At 35.5% G+C, this 23500-nt stretch overlaps 1 protein-coding gene across 1 annotated transcript in view; it reads left to right on the top strand.

Moving 5' to 3' along the window:
- LOC145662183 (caspase-2-like) overlaps positions 1–23500 on the top strand; it is a 122658-nt gene that overhangs the window by 64355 nt on the left and 34803 nt on the right. The window contains exons 2-3 of the mRNA XM_081727515.1: positions 3381–3558; positions 8265–8432. Of these exons, the coding sequence (XP_081583641.1) occupies positions 3532–3558; positions 8265–8432 (195 nt within the window). The 5' untranslated portion in view covers positions 3381–3531. The remainder of the gene's footprint in view (positions 1–3380; positions 3559–8264; positions 8433–23500) is intronic.

Here is a 23500-nt window from a genome sequence, read left to right as displayed (position 1 = left end):
CCTTATCCTGACGACACTCTAAATCGCAGAATACTAATAACAATTTTTAAAACTAGATACATGGCTAGGCTGTATATAACACAAATGTTTCGGTGGCGACATGTTGCAAAAAATAACTCAAAATGACTCACCACAGACATGGGATGTTCGTACTTTTCTACAACATAGGCGTGTAAACATGAATTGCATACTTTAAAAGCGTTGCATGATAAAGATGATTTGTAATTAGCATTACACCGAGCACCATAGACACAGTGATTACATTCTTTACAGTTAATCACATCTTCAGTTCTGGTGCACGGCGAATTGTTCCGGCATTTAGCGCACAGGGCCTTACATTTACCCACATGGCTATATTTTTGTATTATATTTCGTATGACACGCTTCACAATAATAAACACATGGAAATGCTGCTGTTAGGTTGGTAATGTCATGAAAGTGATTCTCAATATATAACAGATTGATACGTTTACCCTCTCCCTGACCTTCATAAAATATTTTCTCACCAGTCATACCATCATATACCGTTAATTTATTACCTATTAAACGATCATGAATTTTTCATTTCTGGTATTCCTCCACCTCTAACTAGTTGTACTTTAGCAGCTCGGCATAAGTCATCAACCATATTAAACACAATTCTTGGACTCTCGTGGAAATACTTATATCTCTCTTTCTTGTTTTCTATATTTTCGAGTAACCCCACTACAACAACTAGTGAATGAGCCAAACAATAAATATCATTTTTTATCATTACAATTCCATTATTTTGTTTAATGTATGCCGACGTGCTGGAGAAATTCTACTTCACTCGGCCCTTACCAACATGTAGTTCAAAATGAGGAAAATATACCAGAAGGCGGTCCTGGTACAAGAAAGATTTATTTGATTGAACCACCTTCTCTAGAATACTCCATACATTATCGGCATTCATATTTTTACCTTCTCTAAATTATAAACTAAAAGGTTTATCAGGATGGTGTCCATCCGATGATGTATCAGCACATTTATCATTAAATCCTCTATTAACTCTCTTATTGATTTCTCAATCCATACAAGAGGGTTCTCACCCTCTGGAGGAGGATCTATTTCGATAGTGATTAAAGTGTCATTATCCTTAAACTGTTTATAATAGTAATGGGATTCGGATACTATGGTAAATGTTTCTATTCTTATGAAACTATAGAGCCCTTAGTATCCTTTTCAGTAATATATTATTCTGACTAACCCTCAACGTTTTTGAAGAATCTGTAAATTTAAAGAAAAATTCCTAAAAAAATACATTTTCGCAAGGTTTCGGTTTTCCATATTCTATTTATTATTTCAAAATAAACATACAAAATTTTAAATATTTGACCTTTAACCTCGGTGAATACCTTTGCGCCATGTAGTATTTGATGACCTATTGTTAAATGTGAAAACCGTTCCTTAATACGTAACTCCGTTTACAAGTTATTTGCGTTTAAATATTTGACTTTTGACCTCAATGGTCAGTACTTTTGCGCCATGTAGTACTTGATGACCTATTACTAAATGTGGAATGTGAAACCACCACTTCAATAGGTTCATCCGTTTACAAGTTATTTACGTTTTAATATTTGACTTTTGACATCGGTGGTCAGTGATTTTGGGACATGTAGTACTTGATGTGTAATTTGTGCTATGTTACATAGGTGCTGAAGATAGATACCCCTGCTATTGCTACATAATCTTATGTATTCTCTGTTGTATTAAATACGGGTTGAAAAATAAGTAATACTCTTTTATTAGCGCTATGTTCATAGTCTAATGTAATCAGTAATATGTTAATTAGGGGTACAGAAACATGTAATACTCTTTTATTATGTCTGCTATTTTAAATAGTGATTGAAAAATAAGCCATAATATTTATCAGCTCTGCTATATTAGAAAGGGTTTGGAAAAATGGGTCGTAAAAGGGAACGAGTTTAATGGGGATAGGCGTGACATAATCGTAGCCTTGTGTTCGTAGCTATGTTATGTTATGTTATATAGCGGTTGAAAAAGTAGTCGTAAAAGAGAACGAGCAGACTTCCCCCCACTGGTATATTCAATAGGGGTGGGAAAAAGAGGCCGTAAAATATAACGAGTACTCACACTATACTCTTTTTTCACTATTCAAAAAGGTTTGTAAAAGACTACCAAAAGTTACTAAATCTGGTTACATAAAATCGGACGCTTTTTTACATAAATAGCAGCAAGTGACCCCACACTACTATTGACATTTACTATCCCTTTGTAGCACAGAAGATATTTAAGGCGTGGACCTAATGCTCTCTCACCGCTACTCGAACCGGGAACCCCATGCACCAAAGGTGAGCACGCTAGCCACTAGACAAGCAAGAAGGGTGTTTACCTCTTATAGAACGATAGCAAAATATTCACCTGTGAGCAAACAACCCTTAACAAGTATTCATAGTAACGTTCGTTTATTCTTGATCAAAACCATTCATCTTTAGCCTAGATGTATAGGCCTCTCTTCATCTTACAGTAGGATAGATTGAATTGGACTCTTTTCTCTTGTGGTCAGACACTGTATTGTTTCAATAGTTTGTATGTCGTGCTACTAGTATCCTTCCCTGTAGAGAAACCCCAGTTGATATTATTCTTGAAAAGATTACTACTATATGCACCGACAAAAGAACTTGCAATTACGATTGATAGTAAGAACGCACTGCTATCAAACTTTGAGGTGAATGATAAACATGTCAAATATATTAATTCGACGACTTGAAATGCACTAGCTACACGTTTCTCTCTGAAAGTTGATACTGTAGTTTTTATGCAAATTGTACTCTTTAATTAATTTATTTTACTCTTCTGTTGATATAGTTTCTCCGACATACTATGGTAAATTTAATTATAGATTGTATATGGTTGTTTCTGTCCACGATTTAAATAATGAGGGAAATATTCTTTGGGCACTGGGACTTTGATACCTCTTGTTAATTTGCATAATGGCATTGGTTGAAAATTTAGCTAGTGAACGAACGTAGCATTATTTAGTTGGAATAGAATTTTCGCATAATTTTAAGTGACTTCTAGTTTAAATTCACTTTCTCCAACACTGTATATTAAATGCGTGTCCGAATTGAATCCCCGTACGTCATCTGGATTTTTCTAGGTTTAGATAGAATTACGAGGAGAAAACCTTCCATACCTGGTCATCATTAAAGGGTGTAATGAAACGGGACTTTCCTCCCAAATACTTTCTACAAAATGTATGCACATTTCTCCAGAATCTGTAGCACATGAGGGTATATTGGTTAGCAAATTTTAAGAGTGTATGTGTAATTTGCCTACATTGAAAACAATATTACACCTAATAGTTATCAAGCTGACACGTTTTTCTCTTCTTCTAGTAAAGAACATTCTACAAGTTTTCCGGTTGGAATAGTACTGTATAAGAAGATCAGTGAGAGGAAGGTCAGCAATCACGGTGCCAAAACGCAACAAGCACTCTTTGTGTTTATTATTCCTTTTAATTTTAACTTAAACACAACTGATTCAGACATGGAAGCAATAGCGGGGAATGTACAGGTAATATCTTTACTTTCATCTTTCTTATATTTTCGTCAACAAACTATCGCTGTCTCAACTAGCGTTGATTGACTGCAATGAGAATAATGAGTAACGCAAAAGTTAATAACTGAATAAATAAAATTAACAAAGGGGTTACCTAGTGATGCTGCCAATGTAGTAGCAAGCGAAAGTTTGAATTAATTAATAATTTATTTTATTATCATTCTCATTGCCTTACCTTTTCCAAGTTGTCATTCCAACTGACAATAGTAATTCTTTACCATCTAACAAAACATAGATTGCTTCATGAAAATCAGAATTACTATTATTATTATTGACGAAAAAAACATGACATGAATTTAAAAAGTATGATGCATTTCATTCCGCAGTAGAATAAGCCATAAGCAATAGATCTCATTGAGAGTAATAATGAGAGAACACAATTTGCCAGGATTTGTATTACTTTTAGGGATCGTTATTAACGAATGCTTTCATAAGATAACATTAATCTCTTTGTGCTTTCTGAGCAACTTTAATGAGAACCAATTTAATACCAAAAAGTCTTTAGTTTAAAAAAACAGGCTATTATACAAAATATCTCCAAATGAAAGCTGTCAGTGATGGAAAACGAAAATATATACAGGCCAACACGGGGTAGACACATGGCCATAGGGAAACACAATGATCAAGTATCAAAAGTGTAAGAGATTTTGGAGGTCCGTAGTTGCCATAGTGGTTGACAAAGGCATCACACTGCTTCCTCAGAAGTCGAATTGCGGCTGAGAAGAAGGATTTTCGCTGTGTGTTAATCCATTTCATCAATTCTTTTTTCTTCTCATCATCGATATGAAACACTTTCTCCTTAAGAAATGTGTTGCAAGTGCCCAAACAAACGGAAGTAGCATGGTGGTAAGTCCAGGCTGTAGGGTGGGTGAAACAGAACCTCCCCTCGGTTTTTTAATGTCTCCTTCACAAACCTCCCCAATTATTTGTGCCCAATTCATTACAGTTGTCTTCTATACACACTGCTTTCCATAAATTACACTCATTTTCCTGTAAGTTTCAGTGACCTGACATTCTTCTGCTGGCAACAATTGAATCATAACGCCTTCATCAAAGTGGAGTGGGTGTAAAATCGCCGTTCTATCTTTTCCGTGTCACTAGTCAAATACCAGTCATTAGCAGCTGATCTCGTATGTATAATCGTCTATTAGTAAATATTGTGTCAGTCGCCCAACACACATGTTCGACGATGCTGAGTAGAGTGCGCACTGTTGCCTGGGCAGGTTTGATTTGTAAATAAAGGTTTGTTTATTTTCATGTTTTCGCTAATTTCGTTTTTAAATCAGTGTCAGATAATCGCACTCCATCATTATTGACCCGCCATTTCAACTACAAGCAATGTGGATAATTGAGTAGCCTAAGAATAACATTTGCCATATTCCACAAAAATCCAATATTATGTTAACAGTGCCAAATAAGATACAAGTGTTGTACCGTACATTTTAACAATTGAGACATCTGTCACTCAAGATATAAGTACGAAAGTTAATTAGATATATACATTTTTATACTATAAGAAATTTCATCTTTCAGTTTAACGTTCTAGATAGAGCCTTATATGCTAATGAAACAAATATTTAAAGCAAGTGTATAATCATGGAAAAATTGGTGGATTGGAAAAGTGAGAAACAGTTCCTTGAAAAAACTCACGAACACGATGTTGCCCATCACAAACTTACTTGCTCTGAGATTGAACTTGGAATCCTATGGACCATAGGTAAGCGCTCTGCCGCTGACAAGCAAAGGGTACGATATCAAGACCCGAGTTGCGCAATTAGAGTTATATATCCTTAAAGAGCATCAAGTAGTTAGTTAACTACCAAGTTATTAGCTCCAGTTCGTCAATAGGGAAGAAGTGATAGGATATTAAATGTAACAGTGGGGTCTATGGAAAACTCAAGAAAGAAAGCGTTTCTAGTGTCTCTACTATGTATTTGGGAAGGTGAGATAGAGATTCAAGTGACACGTTGAAGCCACACAGTTAACGTAGAGAGTAGAAAGGACCGAATAATTTGGTGTGATCGGAAGGGATTTGATTCCCGGTAGGACTACTGGGTCGAAAAAGTGTACCGAGCTTTTTCAGGCCAGCCATCCTGTATGAGATTTTCCTAGGTTTTCTTCATTCACACTAGGCAAATGTCGGGGTGGTACCTAACTTATAGGTCCCAGGGCGATTCCTTCCTTGCTTTTCACCGGATAGTGCGATCGCCGAGGGACGTCATCCCTCATACGCGACGATTAAATGGCTATAGAGGCCGAAAGCCCTGAAATCTAAATCCTGAATCCTAACCTATACCTAGATTCTTCACAAAACCAGGTTTCATTGTATTACGATCGGTGTCTGCTACGTTCACACCAAGATTAAGGTTATCAGCAACTACTTCAAATTTCTCCTTCAGGGTATGGACTTCTTCCTAGAGTTTCTGAATTTGATTTTACTGGCTATCCACCTGAATTTTCACTGCTCTAATCGAACTGCTTACAACTTCAAAACTGTGAACGATTTGTTCCATTTTATTGTCAGTTTATTTCATCTTTTGTGTTTCCTGTGCCAGTCTGGTATCAGTTTGATCTATCCTAACAATTAACTATTGTGTCGTAGAACTCATCTGCTAACTTGTATTTAGTGTCCAACTTGTATTCTGGCATCAGTTTGTTTTTTGTTATTATTTAACATTTGTTCCATTCTTGTATTGGTTTGATGCAACTCAGCATTTAACTGCTGCGTCAGAGAATTCATCTGCTGTATAAGTTGTATAAGTTCAATTACACATGTTCTTCCCTCAATTGCTGATGCATTAACTTCATCAACTCTAGTATTGTTATTTTCTTTTCTTAGAAGGTTCATTTTGGAATTTCTGTATATTTTCTTTTTGTTTCTTAGCAAAATATAATCCGTGGTGGCTAACAAATATATGGGAAAATTTTACTTGAACTTCAAAACTTCTAGGTCCGAAACACCAAACATTTTGTAACCTATATACACAATTAAATATAAGGTCCACAGTTCTTTAAAGCAAACTTTACTAACCACCGAAACTATTTTTCGATAATTACTTCAAGAAGCTAAATTATTTCTCGTTCAATTAATAGCTTGTATTGTCTTAATACTTATCATTTCCTGTTTATAAATTAACTTTACATTTGTTGATGATGGCGGCATTCCTTAATCTTAATAGCATAAAAATGTATGTCTGGCCACAAAATTTAACATCATAAATGTACAGGTCTGCTATCAAAAATGGTATCTTACGTAACGGATTACTGACCTTGACAACACACTCACACACACACAACACACACATACATATATATATTATCGTTGCACGTTTTTCTTATTAGTATTTTAGTATTTTTAAAGTATCTTTTTAGTATTTTGCTTATCGGCAATTTTGAAGGTAGACAGAGTAGTGTCAAAGAAGGGAACAATACCGTTAGAAGTAAACTTTTGCTGACATGGTTACATCGTATTTATTAATAACTATATATTGAAAAATTAACTTAAATTTCAAAGTAATTACATAGAATGGCGTGGTTAAAAAATCGATTTATGTTTTTACATGGTTAAAAAAGTAGTGAGTATACAGAATTTCAATTTTTGTGCATGTCACAATAATTGAATAAAGTTGTCTGTGTCACAATAAAGCTGTCTGTGTCGACATTGATTAATAATTTGACACCGAAAGCACAATACTAACAAGAAGATTCAAGTAGTAGAGCACATTCTAACAAGAAAGAGATAGTAAAGACTATAGACGAATCGTTTATACCAAGCTTAGTCTGATCTCGGATTAAGCTGGTGCTCTTACAATATATGTCTAGCATCAGAATAGCAATTCCGTGTACAAGGAAAATACACAACAGAGTGTAAAATTTATAGCCGTAGTAAATTAAAGAATTGTATGTTGGTATGTTGAATTGGAGTTAAGCGTCCTTTCGCCACTGAGGCTATATGAGGCATCAATGGTTTGAGATTCCGAACCACAAAAGCTAATACCAGGAATTTAACCTGGGACTCCAGCGCCGACATCGTGTACAGTATACGTATACTCATGAAAAAATTCGTAAAATAAATGCAGTGACGTAGAACCAAAGAAGTAAATTTACTGACATTGTGAGTAACTCAGTGATTCATCCATCTAGTGATCTCCGAAACTACTGTGCATAGAGCACTGAAATTTCATGGAAATGTTCCCCTTGCACCCTAGATTGCAGAGAAGATGAAGTTTTGAAAATTGCGTGCCTTAAGGAGGTTTTTATCTTGAGTTCGCCAGAGCTCTGAAAATAAAAAAAATGGACTTTTTAATAATTATTATCAATAATCCCAACATTCTAGGCTGTAAATAAGGACGATTTTCAGAATGGTGTCTCCTAATTAAGGCTGGGGGTTAAATGATTTTACCATTCAGCAGACCTCCGAAACTATAAGGCCTATAACCTTGAAATTTTGTATAAATGATCGCTTTGCACCCTAGTCTGAAACAAAGACTAGGGTTTAGGAATGGGTTATCTTAAGGGCAAATGATGAGCTTAAATATCTCTTTCTGTTCCGAAGCTTGGTTATGTGAATAAGATCTATTTGCCTCATGTTTGGACATTATTTTCTTCTTAAACACTAATGACATTCTGAAACTAATCCTTCACTTCCATCCATTTTTCAGCGATATGAGGTTAAATCAAATCCCAGAGGCCATGCATTAATTATAAATATCTTGGAATTCAAGAAGAGTGAAAATAGAAATTACGGGCAAGAAGATGATTCAAACTTTCAATCTCTTCTTGAAGAATTCGGTTACAATGTTAAAATAGCTCGTAATTTAACAGCGTTGGTAAGTAATGGAGTCTACTTTAAATGCGTCCTCTTGTTTATAGTTTTGATGTACAATCAAAGTCAATAATTTCCTCAAAAAAGTTATTGCTTTGTCAGTGTTATTGTTAAGCAATATACAAGAGAAAATTTAAAAAGTAAGGTAAATACTGAATTTATTCCTGAATGTCAGCGTACACATATGGAATTGTAGTGGTATCATTGTAATTACACATATTCGCCATTGGAAAATAAATGAAATGAAATCTTTGAGTTCTACGCCCCACGGTTGTGCCAGGTAGGTAAAAGGAGACGGTGATGATGGGTAGTGAATGAAATGGTGGAATGAAGAAAGTGTGAGAAAGCGGGAGAACTCCTAGAAAACCCACACATACGTTGTTTGTCCACCACAAAGTTCATTTGGCGGGGGCTAGGATCGAACCCGGGACCCCAAGCGCCAGAAGTGAACGCTCTACCACTGAACCACCGCGGCCCCATACTCCCCCATTAGGTTCCCGACATTTATTCCATCAGAAGAGCAAGTCTTCTATGCCTCTTCGGAAAAAATTACCATATTGTGCTGCTTCAATTGAACACACATATCTTCGGGTGTGTTCCTTCGGGAGTCCAAACAAAAATATGGTCGGAAGGTGCTGGAAAGTGTACAAGGTGTCTTCCACTTTTCTCTTCATCTGTCACATCAATTCTCCTGCTGGAAAGCGCGTCATCCATCACGCATCGAATCACACTACACACCTGTAGAAATGTATAATGTTCAAGCTGCTATTTTATATTTCTACGGACCTAGTCAGCGGAGAAAAAATACCCTGCGCTCTGATGGCCGTCAGACGTACTACACTACTATACATAACTCATACAAAAATTATAAATGTAGCGCTTTCCAGACGATAAGTCAATTGGCCTGGAACGGACTGTCTGCTTTCCCCAATCGCAGTCAGGTAGTGGTTTCCGTTTGTAGCAGGCGATAGTATATACTGACTTTACGCAGCACTGTGAATATTGTCAATACCATACACGCTCAGTGACGACGCCAGAGAGAGAAAATGGGGGCCACTTCCCTCTGGTGGGTACTAGTGCCTCCAGACTCCTACAATCTTAAAACATTGTACAAAGGCCTATGTTATTTTATATCAGTATCATAACCAATCTCATTGTCAAATTTTACTATCCATGCATTTTACTATGTGGCAGATTAGTGTCAGAGCTTTCTTCTTTGAGCGCCTGAGTATGCACGTATACTTGTTTTCTAATTTAGCGCTTTTTCCGATAAATTTTGGTTATAATTCTTTCTTATGATTTTTAATTTCCAACAGTGAAAATAGGTAACATTGTAAATCCGATTCAACTGAAAAAAGAACTTATATTCTATTAAGCAAGAGCGTGGGTGGTATTACGCACAGTTGGTAACAGATATCGCCGTTGTTCTTTCACAACCCCATAGAGGGAACCTGTGTTCTCCATACAGTGTCCAGAAGGCACTAATTGAGTGTGAATGTGACTGAAAAAGACAACAATACCAATGAGTGCAGCGTTGTGAGGCTGTGTTCCTCTGTAGTAACCTAAGGGGGCCGAAAATGAGTTACACGACAGCGGCGAAATATATGGAAGCCCAAGTCGTTTGTATAAAGGAGGGTAAATTGCTATAAAATGGCGAATTACGTGGATGAGTTTCTAGAACGTGGGTCGAAAGAGAAAGTGACTCCATAAATGGCAAAAATCATTATTAAGCTGTTTTCTCAAACTCCAGCTTTAACATTGTATCAAGCGAATGCAAAAGGGCTACGATATGTCATTTGTAACTATTATAATGCATGCCCGGGTTCACAACATTAAATATCGAATTACAGTGAAGAAACTTTTATTAAATGAAAAGCCCGTCACAAAATGAACGGTGTGGGCAATGGACAACTTGTCCGCGAGCAGGACAGCGTAATTTTTACCGACGCATCTTCTGTGTGGGCTTATGTTAGCAGACAACAGGTCTGGTCAACTGAAACCAACAGGTTGGTCCATCCCATAAAGGTTCGTATTTGCTGGTGTTTCTCAAAATTGGGATTCGGAACGTTACACATGTTTACCGGCACTTTAAATGCACGAAAAATGTTACAAGTCTATCAAAGATGTTTGCTACCGATTGCCAAACGTTGGTTCCTAGACAAACATGAAGATCGGATACTGCAGGAGGACAATAATCCTAAGCACCGCAGTGAAATCTGCAGCGACTGGAAAAGGTAGAAATGGGTGCAGGTACTGGATTGCCATTCATATTCGCCTGTAGCTAATACCATTGAAATTGTCTAATTATACATCAAGCTGAAGCTTCAGGGCAAACGGGTCTTCACTTTAACTCAGTTGCCATCGAACATTCGACTCATTTGGATGTCTTTTCCAAGCGAATATTAGGAAAACTTGGTTTCAAGCATACCTCGGAGATGCCAAGCCATTATCGACACTGCGCATGACTGACGAGTTATTAATTGAACGTGCACTTTTTTGGTGCATATCTGATGTATGTGTATGTCTCCATTTTCTGTCAAATACGTGCTTCTAATAATTAAGCGATCACGCTCTTACTTAACACGCTGTACAATAGTACAGTTGGCCGATTTGGTTCTTCGCATTGGATTAACTTCGATTAGAAACAAAAGAAATGTAAAACCATTAATTACAATATACACAATCAAGTTTGTAATTTGAAGTAACTCATTTTGTTTCATTTAAAGGTTCTATACTTTTTTCTGAAACATAATTCTTGACATTCAATTTTCATAGAATGGGCTTTTAACAGTTTAATTTGCGAGTACCAGAGCTTAATTTTTGGAGGACACACAAAGAGTTGCGCTTTCTCTTGCTGCAAATGATAACAATAATAAATGTATGGAATTAAATTAGTTAGCTCCCAATAAAAAGTATTTTCACAGTGCAGAACTTTAGTCAGTAATTGGTATGTACTAGTGTTCCCTTGTAGTTATTTTGCTTCAAAGCACTGACGTTATGTCTGCCATATTAGTAGAGATATACGAGATGCTGCTGAAAAATTCTTAGCCCAACTCAGAAGGAATGCACGTGGAATGAAAAAGTTGTAATTATTCTACATACTTCACACGAAGTTCAACATACTTCATTGTGCAGTGCGCCACTTTCTGCAAATATGTTTCAAAAATCTGGAGATTTCCTCCCACTATTGTTGACACCAGTTCCCTTATCACATCTACATTGTCGCCTTTTCAAGTATTATGTGAGTTTGGGAAATTAGTACCGGTTGAAATCCTAGATGTCAGTTTTGTTTACAATGTTCGATGGACAAGGTCATTGTCCTGAAGGAACGGAATTTCCCCTTTGGATTTTCTGCTGCGCTACACTTTCAGTTCTGTGAGTAATGTAGAGATTCTGCATTAAATGTCTGACCATTGAGCAGGTAGTCTACGAGTAAGACTCCATCCTTGTCCCGGAAGAATGTTGGAAACACTTTCTCAGCCTACTTCTGGCTCTTGAATTTCTTGCGGCGAGGGAAAAATGAGTGCTACAACTCCATTGACTGTTTTCTTGTTTCTCAATCGTAGTGGTAGAACCATATTTCGTCCATGGTTACTATTCATGAAAAAAGTTTATCGATATTATGATCAAAAAGGGAGAAGACTTCCTTTCATGGCGTCACTCTTTCACTCTTCTGATCTCCTGACAGATTTTTCGAAAACCTTTATGCCGAGAACTTGCGCAAGCCATGAGCATGCTCATTATGAATTATGCTACCGACGCGTTTCAGAGAAATGCCCACAATCTCTGAAACACGTTTTGTTGAAATTCTGCAATTTTCAAGAAAGATGTCACGAATTGCATCCTCGACTTCGGGGAAAGTTGCTGATTTTAGTTATCTGGATATAAAGCATAATCTGTTCAAAAATCGCCATGTATAAACTGTGCCACTCACTTCTTCACTACTGTATATAACTGAGGATTGTCCCTAGTATTTCCTGATTTTCTTACTAATATATTTCAGTGACTTTCGTTGGTGTAACAAAAATTTTATGACAGATGTGATCGCGATGTTCGTGAATTTCGCTGATTGGGCACACAAAATCAGTTCAGAGGCCTGAAAAGCACAACAAGAATGACATTATTAATATGAACATTTGGAAATTTGTAGTTCTGCATACAGAGATACGAGGTGTGGCAAGCCATGAGCATGCTCATTATGAATTATGCTACCGACGCGTTTCAGAGAAATGCCCACAATCTCTGAAACACGTTTTGTTGAAATTCTGCAATTTTCAAGAAAGATGTCACGAATTGCATCCTCGACTTCGGGGAAAGTTGCTGATTTTAGTTATCTGGATATAAAGCATAATCTGTTCAAAAATCGCCATGTATAAACTGTGCCACTCACTTCTTCACTACTGTATATAACTGAGGATTGTCCCTAGTATTTCCTGATTTTCTTACTAATATATTTCAGTGACTTTCGTTGGTGTAACAAAAATTTTATGACAGATGTGATCGCGATGTTCGTGAATTTCGCTGATTGGGCACACAAAATCAGTTCAGAGGCCTGAAAAGCACAACAAGAATGACATTATTAATATGAACATTTGGAAATTTGTAGTTCTGCATACAGAGATACGAGGTGTGGCAATTAAATAACGATATTGGTGTCATAAATATAATGTATTGCAAAGAAAGTTACATTTGACTGTTATTTCCCTCAATATACTCCCCTCCCCTATCTATACACCGCTGAATACGTGCCTTACATTGTTCAAAGCAATACTGTAGGGCATCCGATGTCACACTGTTCAACAACTCTGCCTTTTTTCGTTTCACTTCTTCCATAGACTGAAAATATGTTCTCTTCAATGCACTTTGCAGTTTTGCAAATATATAAAAGTCACAGGCAGCCAGGTCTGGGGAATACGGAGGATGGTCGAACCCAGTAATGCGCTTGGCTGCTAAAAATGCTTCACAGGAAGGGCATTATGGGCAGGTGCATTTTCTTGGTGGAGGATCCATGCATAGGTCTTCCACAAATCCGTTCTCTTCTTCCTTATCTTTCCTCCAGCTTCATTAGGACTTCTTTGTAGTAGGTCTGATTCACCGGTTGACCCTGAGGCACCAACCCAGTCATGATGATACCCCTGATATCGAAAAGAAAACGATGAACTTTGCTTTCACTTTCGAGTTGCTCATTCGTGCTTTTTCCATTCTTGGCGATGTGGGAGCCTTCCAGTGCATGAATTGACGCTTAGTCTGGGGGTCATACTGGAAAATCCATGTTTCATCACATGTGATGACATGTGTTAGCAAGTCTGGTTCTGCTTTGAGTCATTCCATGACGTCACAGCAAATGGTCTTTCGAATGTCTTTTTGTTCCTGAGAGATTCTTTTGGAACAATTGTTTCACAAATTTTTGTCATCTTTAAATGGTCATGCAAAATTTGTCTTAGTGTCTCTTTGTTAATTTTTGTCATGTCTGCGATCATCCGAATGCTCAGACGTCTGTCTTTCCGCACAAGTGCATTAATTTTTGGAACATTTTCGTCCGTTCTTGAACTCAATGGTCGGCCGGATCGTTCATCATCTTGAACCTCCTCCCTATCTTGTAAAAATCGTTTGTGCTATTCGAAAACTTGCGCATGTGACATAGCATTATCACCATATATCTCTTTTAACATTGCACAACATTCATTCGATATTTTGTTTAATTTCACGAGAAGTGTGATGTTAATACGCTGCTCAACTTCACTGTTCACCATGATTCCGGCACTACTACAGAACACTGTCCTCTGCCTGCAAAGAAAAGAAAAGCTTTTAGAATCATGAAACAAACAGTGGCTGCTCATGAAGTTTCAAGATCAATAACATATCATTAGCTACCCTACCCCACGAACTTGCGTGACAGGAGGTGGGCAGTCTCGTTATTTAATTGCCACACCTCATATGTTTTTCAAAACTGTAAAATTTCATCGTGCTACCTACACTCTTTCTGGGTTGGGCTAAAAACTTTTTAGCAGACTCCTGACATATATAACCTTCAGTTATAGCTGAGGTAGTATTTTTTCTTGTCCAAACAATTATCAACCATACTGTATAACAATAGTATATATTATCATGTTTTACTGTATAACTTTTAGTTTACGTACCAAATTCGTTTTGTGTTCGTCCAAATAAAATTAATTTAGAAGTTGCAGGATAATTAAAAATATACGTTTTCGGTAAATAATTTCTTTTATTAATATATATTATTTTTCTCTGTAACTTTTCGTGCATGGGCATCTCATTTGGGTAATTATAAACTATGCATTATTATTTCAAGGTAGTTCATAGGTCAGTACTTGTATAGAATTTTCTTAATTTTTCCACCAATCCAATATTTGTTAGGACACTTTCGACCCTCTTCGTCACGATGAGATACCCATATCCTTCTAAACTCTGGGTTGATCCTCTTTTTACAATTTTTTATTCTCTACCTCGTCATTACTGTGCAACCATCATGGAGTAAACAACATTTATCGCCGCAGTGACAAGTAGAATCAATTTTTACAGGAAACGTGCTGAATGTCCAGGTAACAATAAGTTAAATGACGAAATGAACAGTTTTGAAGGAAATGGAGTCCTGAATTATTACAATTGTGAGCTGTGAAACTAACAGGAAGATATAAAATCTGGAATATCTTGATGCGATCGCCATGCTGGAAATTCAAATTATCCCAGGACAGGTTCATAGTGTCAATGAAATCTAAAATCCGGTTTAGTGTGCATTATAAACTAACATTTAGAGATTCAACACAGAATTTTCTCCGTTTCCATTCGTCACATAGTTAGGTCCGATAGCATGTCCTTGATATAGTTGTATATGTGTGTAGTATATTTGTAATTTAGGGAAAACATGGCAGTGTACTTAGTTTTTGAATTTCTGAAATTAAAAATTAAAATGTCGAAGTATACTCTAGTAGGAACTGCTATTTACTCTCATTTCACCTAGCTACCAAATCTCGTGATGGTTGAATATGGACATGAAGATTCCTTCCCTAAAGAAATTGATCTTCCTTAATTTTTCTCTCTGTGATTAATTTTGAGAATATAATTTAGAAAATGGTTTAGTTTGGGGTATAAGGACTACATAGTCCTAGTTACCGCCTCGTTTTTACACTAGAGCCGAGTGAAAGATATGTTGGTTTTCGGAAAAGTGTATCCGTAGTTAGCACTTAGACTGCCGCCATATAAAAGAAAAAACAAACTTTTTGACTCTCCAAGGCCGTGAGCAATATAGTAAGTATCATGATAATCAACATGTATTATTTTCCTGAGGAAAAAAAGTGTATATTTTCATTCTAAATCAGTTCTTCCCCAGACTGCAGTTGTTTATTATACCAGAAGGCCGGTAAATGAAGCTACCTTAAGAAACTTGTTACCAATGAGCACACACCGTGGGCAGCTCAACTTGAGGAGCAATATCTCTAGTGCACATGTGGTGTGCCACGGTATAATACAGCGGAGCCCATAGTGTGACCAACACGGCAGTCTAAGAGTTAGTGTAGATAGGTAGATTTTTATTTTTTGTAATAGTATATATGTTTGTAGTGACCTATGTGTCCTGTGAGTAGGTGTAATGTATGTGTGAGCAGGCACGTAGCCAACGGGGGTCCGGTGGGTCCGGACCCCCCCCCCTTCGAGACCAGAAAGGAAAAAAATAAGGAAGGATAAAACGAAATGAGAAAAACAAGAATCGGCGTTAAAAATTAAAAAAAACTACAGAAAGCTTTTAGTTACTCTTTCTTATGAGGAGATTTGTACCTATTACTTGCAATACATGGTGGCGAGATGAGTGGGATACCCTGGGAGAGTCAGGGAATTTGAAATTTTCGGAAGTTACGCAATTCTTAGAATTTCTGCTACTAATCATGGAGATTTCAAGTTTTTGAAAGCGTAACGTCGGTTCTGTAACAGCGTGGAAATTTTTGATCATAATTTTTCGTCATTGCGTCTTTGCAGTATCAAACATGTTATTTCAAAGACAATTTTCTACTACTCTTTAACCTGTGATTTGGAGCAGACAGTAGTTGAAGGAATAATAAAAACAAATATATATTTGAAGAGAAAGTTTTGTTAACATTTGATTTAACAAAGAAAGGAACGCAGATATTGTAAAAGATTATACAAAACATTATTGAGTTTGTACACTCATGTCCAAAATTATTGTCGCATGTCTATAAGTATGTTGTTGTACGAGTATAATTTGATAACGAATTCACTCTTTATTTCTAATAATGTTAGTATGTGTATAATCGGCAAAGACATGTAAATAGTAAATTTTGTCAAAAGGGCAGTAAATAAGAACAATAAAACAAAATTATAATTTTATTGTCCATTTAGCAACATTTCGTTTTACTCACTCTAATTTTCGTATTTATAACTCTTTTCCCATGAAATTTACCACAAATAGGGTCTATACATTTCCCGATTATACACATGGTATCAGTATCAAAAGTAAACTGCAAAATCATCAAATTATATTCTTCTAACAAGAAAGTCATAGATATGCGACAATCATTTTGGACATGAGTGTACTTTTTATAATAGTGAATATGTAATTTTTATAATAGTTGAGGTCGTAATGAAAGAAAAAAAAATTATATTTGAATGAACAGAGGAAGAACGTAAATATTGTAAAATCATTTTCAATACTTTTTTTATTATTATTTTACTCGGGATTTCTTCGTAGTTTGTTATTAAAATACTTACCAACATATCCTTATTTTATTGTCCTAACAAACCAATATATGGTGATAGTAAAGTCGTTTAGATTGAATGGGTCTTCAGTGTTTCATGTCACCCCCTCCCCGTTAAGAAATCCTGGCTAAACGAACCAGTATATGTTCCAGTAAAATAGTTTAGAATGATCGAGCCCGTTGTGTGATGACCACAGTATTTCATGTCACGGACCCCTTCCATCACGAAATCCTGGCTATGTGCCTGGTGTGAGAATGTGTGATAACTTCTTTAATGACAATGTATTGCTGAATTTCAAATTATTGATCTCTTTCGGCTTAATCTAATAGGTAATTCATTTAGAAATCAGATCCTTCGTGATTCTACATATTTGTTTCGCGTTTGGAATGCTTACTTCGTCGTTAATAGTACACAGAGTATTTTCCTCGTGCAAATATTAATTTCCAATTTACAGTGCCCTCTGACGCGAATAAGCAATCACCTGACGCGAGTCTTTTGTTGAGAATAATAGTTAAGACGATAGGCAATGTCAAAATTGATTATTTTTTAAACAAACCTCTGATTCAGCAGCTAATACTATTTTCGTAAGTAGCTAAATCTTTAAAATACACTGTCGTGAGTTTGTCCTAAAAATGTTTAGGTCTATACGTTCTGTTGCTAAATAAACGAACAGCGAACAAAATTAAACTTTGGTTAAATGCTTAACTAGGATCGGGTATTCAGAAATCTACTGCCGTCGTCGGAGACCGCAATTGTTGTTAATTCACAGCTTTACATCTTTCTTTTTTTTTTCTTTCTGCGAATAGTCAACTGGTTGATTTTTAGAATATATACATTTATAAATGAGTACAGTAGAGAAATATTAATCGTTTCACACAGCAATGTGCATGTTAGAAGTGTAAATTAGTAAATAACAAATTGTGTCTGCACATGTACTTTTAACAAGCTGCAGAGTCTAAACATAGGGTGTCGTTCGTATTGGGAGAAATGAATTTTGGTTAATGGTAGTTTTCCGTGTAGTGGTCTGTTCTCGAGAATTTTTATTCAAGTTTATAGTCCCTACTCCATAATTCTTATTCAATTATATGAATATGGGTTATAACAGGTCTCTGTTAGTACGTAAGTACTTATGTGTAGGCGTAGTATAGTTTTTGACATATTTAAGAATAGGGTGTCTTGAGTATGAGTCTTTATGATACGAAACATAAATAATTTTTCCCCATTTACGTATCTTAGTGATTCAAGCGAATCTGATCTGTGATTGTTTGTATGTTTCAACGGTATACACGGTCTGACGATGTGAGTAGTGTTTGTTTATTAAATGTTTGCGTACATTTTAACGGAAATTACAAAACGTATAATCTAGATAGTGAATTGGCTGTGCAGTTAGGGTATATGTGCCATTAACGTTTCACCGGTGTGCTCTTAAACTTTTTCTTTCTTCAATGTTACCATACGGAATTAAGTCAGTTACTGTCTACATACTTGACGGGATGGATAAAGGTGAATAATGTGTTTACTACAGTAAAAGTTTATAAGCCCCGTACTAGGGTACCAGTAGTCTATTATGCTTTCACTTTCTATTTTATTTATCCTTTAAAAACTAACGAAATTCAATATATATATATATATATATATATATATATATATATATATATATATATATATATATATATATATATATGGGGGGGTGTAACTAATATATTTTCGTGTGTTCATATTATTACTAAATGTAATAAATATTACGAAACTGTATTTAGGTAATAGTTTCCTTTTCAAGCAATATTTAACCCATTTATCTGTATCAATACATTGTCAAATACGGTATGAATGTGTGGGTGAGTGAATGGTAATTCTAGTTTTAAGTAGTGAATTCTATACTTTTATGCAAATTAATAATCTTTGTTATGTGCATGTTAAATTGGAAAATATGTTTACATATGGGTCATGATCTACGTCATGACGGTGACTAATGTCGATTTATTCGAATCGGCTCCGAAAGGCAAGCCGAAGCAAGGTAAAGATACTAGGGGTGATAACAGTTCGTTCAAAAGTCAAGAATTACGATTTATGGAAGATATTTTTATCAGCTAGATTTTTTTCCTGGCTAACTTAACATGTGTTCGGTTCAATGGATAAGAGTCAATAAATGGACGAAAATTATTTAATGATCAGAAAAACGAATAAAACAATTAATTTAGCACTTCTTATCTCATCATCTGTAATAGTAAAGGGTTAGAGATTTAGGGAAGCCTTTATTCATCATATGAATTACGGGAAATTGTGTGGAGACTGTGAAATGACATAAAAACAAGAAGTATAATGTCTTCTCCGTAGAAACTTAAAAACCTTAGTTGTAATACTTAGAATTTTGCGTAAAAGTGAACAGTATATAAAAAATGCACTTAACCCTTATCCGGGCAACCGGGGCCTCCCAGGCCCAGTAGCTTCATATTTTTTTTTCCAATTTCTCAATAACCATAAAATTTTCGATGACATAAAATTATGAATTCTTCTATCTTTAGTAGAAGTTAAAGTCATGAACATATCGAGTTGGTAAGGCCCCAGTTGCCGTCTACGTTACCAAAATAGCTTGCCCGGATAAGGGTTAAATTGAAATCTTAATAGTGCAAATATTAAGAGAAGAATATCTCATTGTTTTTATTCAAAATCCACGATACAAGCTACGTGGCGTCATCTGTTGAGCAACTTTTAAGATAACTGTCCTGTTGCATAAAAGTTTATGCCTCTGGTGGACCCCCTAAACATACTTTGCTATTTATAAAAAAATTGCTGGGCTGTATTATAGCTCAAATGGAATATTTCTAGTCCAAGGACAAGTCACTTTGTGAAAAGTGGGGTGTTTCATGCACCCTAATATATATATATATATATATATATATATATATATATATACATTTTATGTCTGTGTGTGAATGTACGTAGCATATGTTACTTTGTATGATACAAACAAACGTGTTACTTGTAGCATACGCAAAAAAACATTCGATTTAAGTTCAGGCTATCAAAAGTTGCATTAGAAAATATTTCATGTGCAGATGTTACTTATTTGTTAATTACAAATTTTACTTCTAATAAGTTGAATTTATAATCATATAATACAGAAAGAACAACGAGATAAACATTATCTGTAATATAAATCAAACATAATAAAACTCATTTTTGGTATTAAAAAATAGAAGCATAAAAATTGTATCTGCTCCTCTTTGATCATCGTCACTGGAAATATTGTATTGGAAATCAATAGTTTTTTAGATACTAGAAGGGTGAATTACAAACACATACGTTCAAACTGCATCTTTCTATGTCAACTGGTGGTCATGATACAACAAAAGATTACACTTCTCTCGTAAAACAATTTTAAAATTAACATTTCTTTATTCAACACAGCCAATGTGATTCTTTATTCGCTTCTCATCTTTGACTATATCACCATCCATTTCCCTTTATTTCTTCCCTTCTACTCAACATAAAAATGCTGTTTTTTAAACAAACATGGGCATCAAAATGGTACCATAAATTACTTCACTTGACTTTCAGTTTAGTATCCTTTTCAGCAGTGAGACGTGGACATACAGCTTAACTTGGGATCCGAACCACATGAGATCCTGACAGGAAATGAACCCAGATTTCCCACTCCATAGACGCGTATGGTACCCAGCGGTACCATAAATCATTGCACCCGAAACAAACTTGTCTGCTCCGAGACGTAGAGAGCTGATAGAATAAGGCAGGGGAAAGGCTTTTTGTGTTCATTGGTATAACTGTTTTTCGTACTCCTTTTTAGAAAATAAAATTCGCATTGTGTTTTTGTAAGCTATAGAAAATGTATTTAAAAATGATTGTCTGTTTTTAAGTGGTTCATAACTGGTTATTAGAGTATATATAAAGATAAGCATCCGATTCCTACCAGAGAAAGTAAAGTAAAAGAAATTCCAAAACTATAAAAACACAGGCTTTGGAATGTATTTCGTTTGTGTGATTTAGCTGTGTTATAGCAAGAAGTCCTCAGGGAGAAATGTCCCTCCCAAGAACTACCTAACATGAAGACTGGGGATGGCCCTTTGCACAAAATATACAAAAATCATAAGAAAAGATTTAAGGAAATAGTGATTAACCAAATTTCTATCCTGTTAGAATTAACTTAATTCTCCAGCTAACACAACGACGAGCTGTTAGCAGTTCTAATGGATTAGGATTTAGATTTCTGGGCTTTTACCACCTTTGGTCATGCTAGCCCATCATGTACGAGACATGACATTCCTCGGCGATCACAGTATCCAAGACAAGAAATCGAATAACGGTTTGGGGAAGAAAAGAAGCGGCCTAAGACCATTATATAAGGTACAGCGAACCACAAAAGTGTCTCCACCCTAAGTATCTCTCCAGGTCATTTCCAGTTGTGAGAACGCGAACCGAACTTACACGTATTTTTTAGCACTGACAGCAGTTGGTTCCCCTGATCGAGCTGTTTATGCAGGTAAAATTAGAAATTAGGTGACTAATGAAACAGTTCTCCATTCTAATATGAATATATACGGTTCGGATCGTGTTTTCCAAAGAACAACATATATGATATTAATCTAAATATTGCTGTGTATGTAACGTATTATTTCTTTATATAATATATGTTTAGAGAAATAAAAACACTGATCCAGCATCAATCAGTAAATGCTTGAAAATAGCTGAACATATCAAATCTAGAAATAAGTTTGTAAATCATTGCCTTCATTGAAGGACCTTCTCCAGTTCTCCTCATTCAAACATAATTTTCTTTCTGGAGGAGAGAAGTTCTTGCTCGTCACGCTGAGTATTTATTGAAATTAAAACTTAAGAAAAATGAAAAAGTTACAACTTGGCCGCCTCACGGATTAGAAGTCAGGCCCGCCGATTAGAAGTTCAGTACTCTAACCACTTATCTACCGCGTCACTTCATCTTTCTTCTACATGCAATACTATACATAATACTAATGCTCGTACAAGGAAACGTTCCTTATGAGTGTCACAATGACTTAATCAAGATTTCCTTCTTTAACTCAAAAACAAGGTATATAAACCTACGTCAGTTGGGAAAGTATCAGGAAATGTTCTTCAAGTTGAAGCTTCCTCGTCATTATTAACTGCTCCGGATTTGCATTACTAGCATTCTTCCTCATCGTGACTTCTAATTTCCACAGAAGTAAAGCCTGTAGCATTCACGCCGATACCAAGAGTCTCTGTATTCTCGCGCTATCGTGTATTTTTTTTCGCGTGCTACACTAGCCATCTGTTCGAAATTGGTCACGTAAAATGTGCAGAAAAATTTCGGCAAGAAAACAGAAACTAACCAAACCCTTCTAACCCGTTCCTACTACTACTACTACTAATATTACTAATACTAATACTACTACTTTAATACTACCACTACCTTTACTATGGATTCGTATAGTAAAACTGCAAAATTTTTAAAATAAAAAAGTGTTATGAAAATGTAGAAAAATAATCGGTAAGTCACTTTTTGGGTATGATTTTCAATCTTATTTTAATGAAAAAAGTTTTATGAAACTTTAAAAAAATATAAAAAGTTTTTAAGGGAAGATTTGAACCCACGCCAAAAACGATTTTCATTACTAGCAGGTTGCGCTAGCAGGCTCGGCTACGAGGGCCGACAGCAGTTAGCCTTTACTTTCCGCGATATTTATGTCATGACTGTTGATGTCCTATCTGTATCGACCAATAAGATCAGAGCATATCTGAAACTCTTGTGATCCGCAAAAATGCAAGCTGACAAACATTATTTTCCCATTCTTCTAATTGCATCAACACGTGTAGAAAAGGAAAGTTCTATTTTTATCTTCCGTAATTAGTAGTTTATTTATTATCTTTGTATGAGGTATTTGTGGTACGAAACTCGTATAGTAGAGACACGGGTTGAAATCCCGTCGTGGCAATTGTTTATTTTTTAATTGGAAGGTAGTGTTTACGTAATTGCTATTCTAATTCTGTTATTATTTTCTTCTTCTTCTTCTTCTTCTTCTTGTTCTTCTTTTATTATTATTATTATTATTATTATTATTATTATTATTATTATTATTATTATTATTATTATTATTATTATTATTATTATTATTATTATTATTGGGAAGTTGAGAGCTGGCTACATATTTTATATTTTATGAAGTTTTGGTTATTCAATTTGAAGTCTATTTGTTGATATGGAACGTATGTGAAATCTTTAATTGTTTAGAATATTAACATTTCCACCAGCCGTAATAGAAGAAGAAGAAGTAGTAGTAGAAACATAAGCAATATCTGTAAAATAATAACCTTTGTTTTTGTTCA

This window comes from Thermobia domestica, chromosome 10 (genome assembly GCF_964235325.1).
Source record: "Thermobia domestica chromosome 10, izTheDome1.hap1.1, whole genome shotgun sequence".
Lineage (NCBI taxonomy): Eukaryota > Metazoa > Arthropoda > Insecta > Zygentoma > Lepismatidae > Thermobia > Thermobia domestica.
Note: the sequence above shows the minus strand (reverse complement) of the source record. Positions and strands in the feature narration are given on the sequence as shown.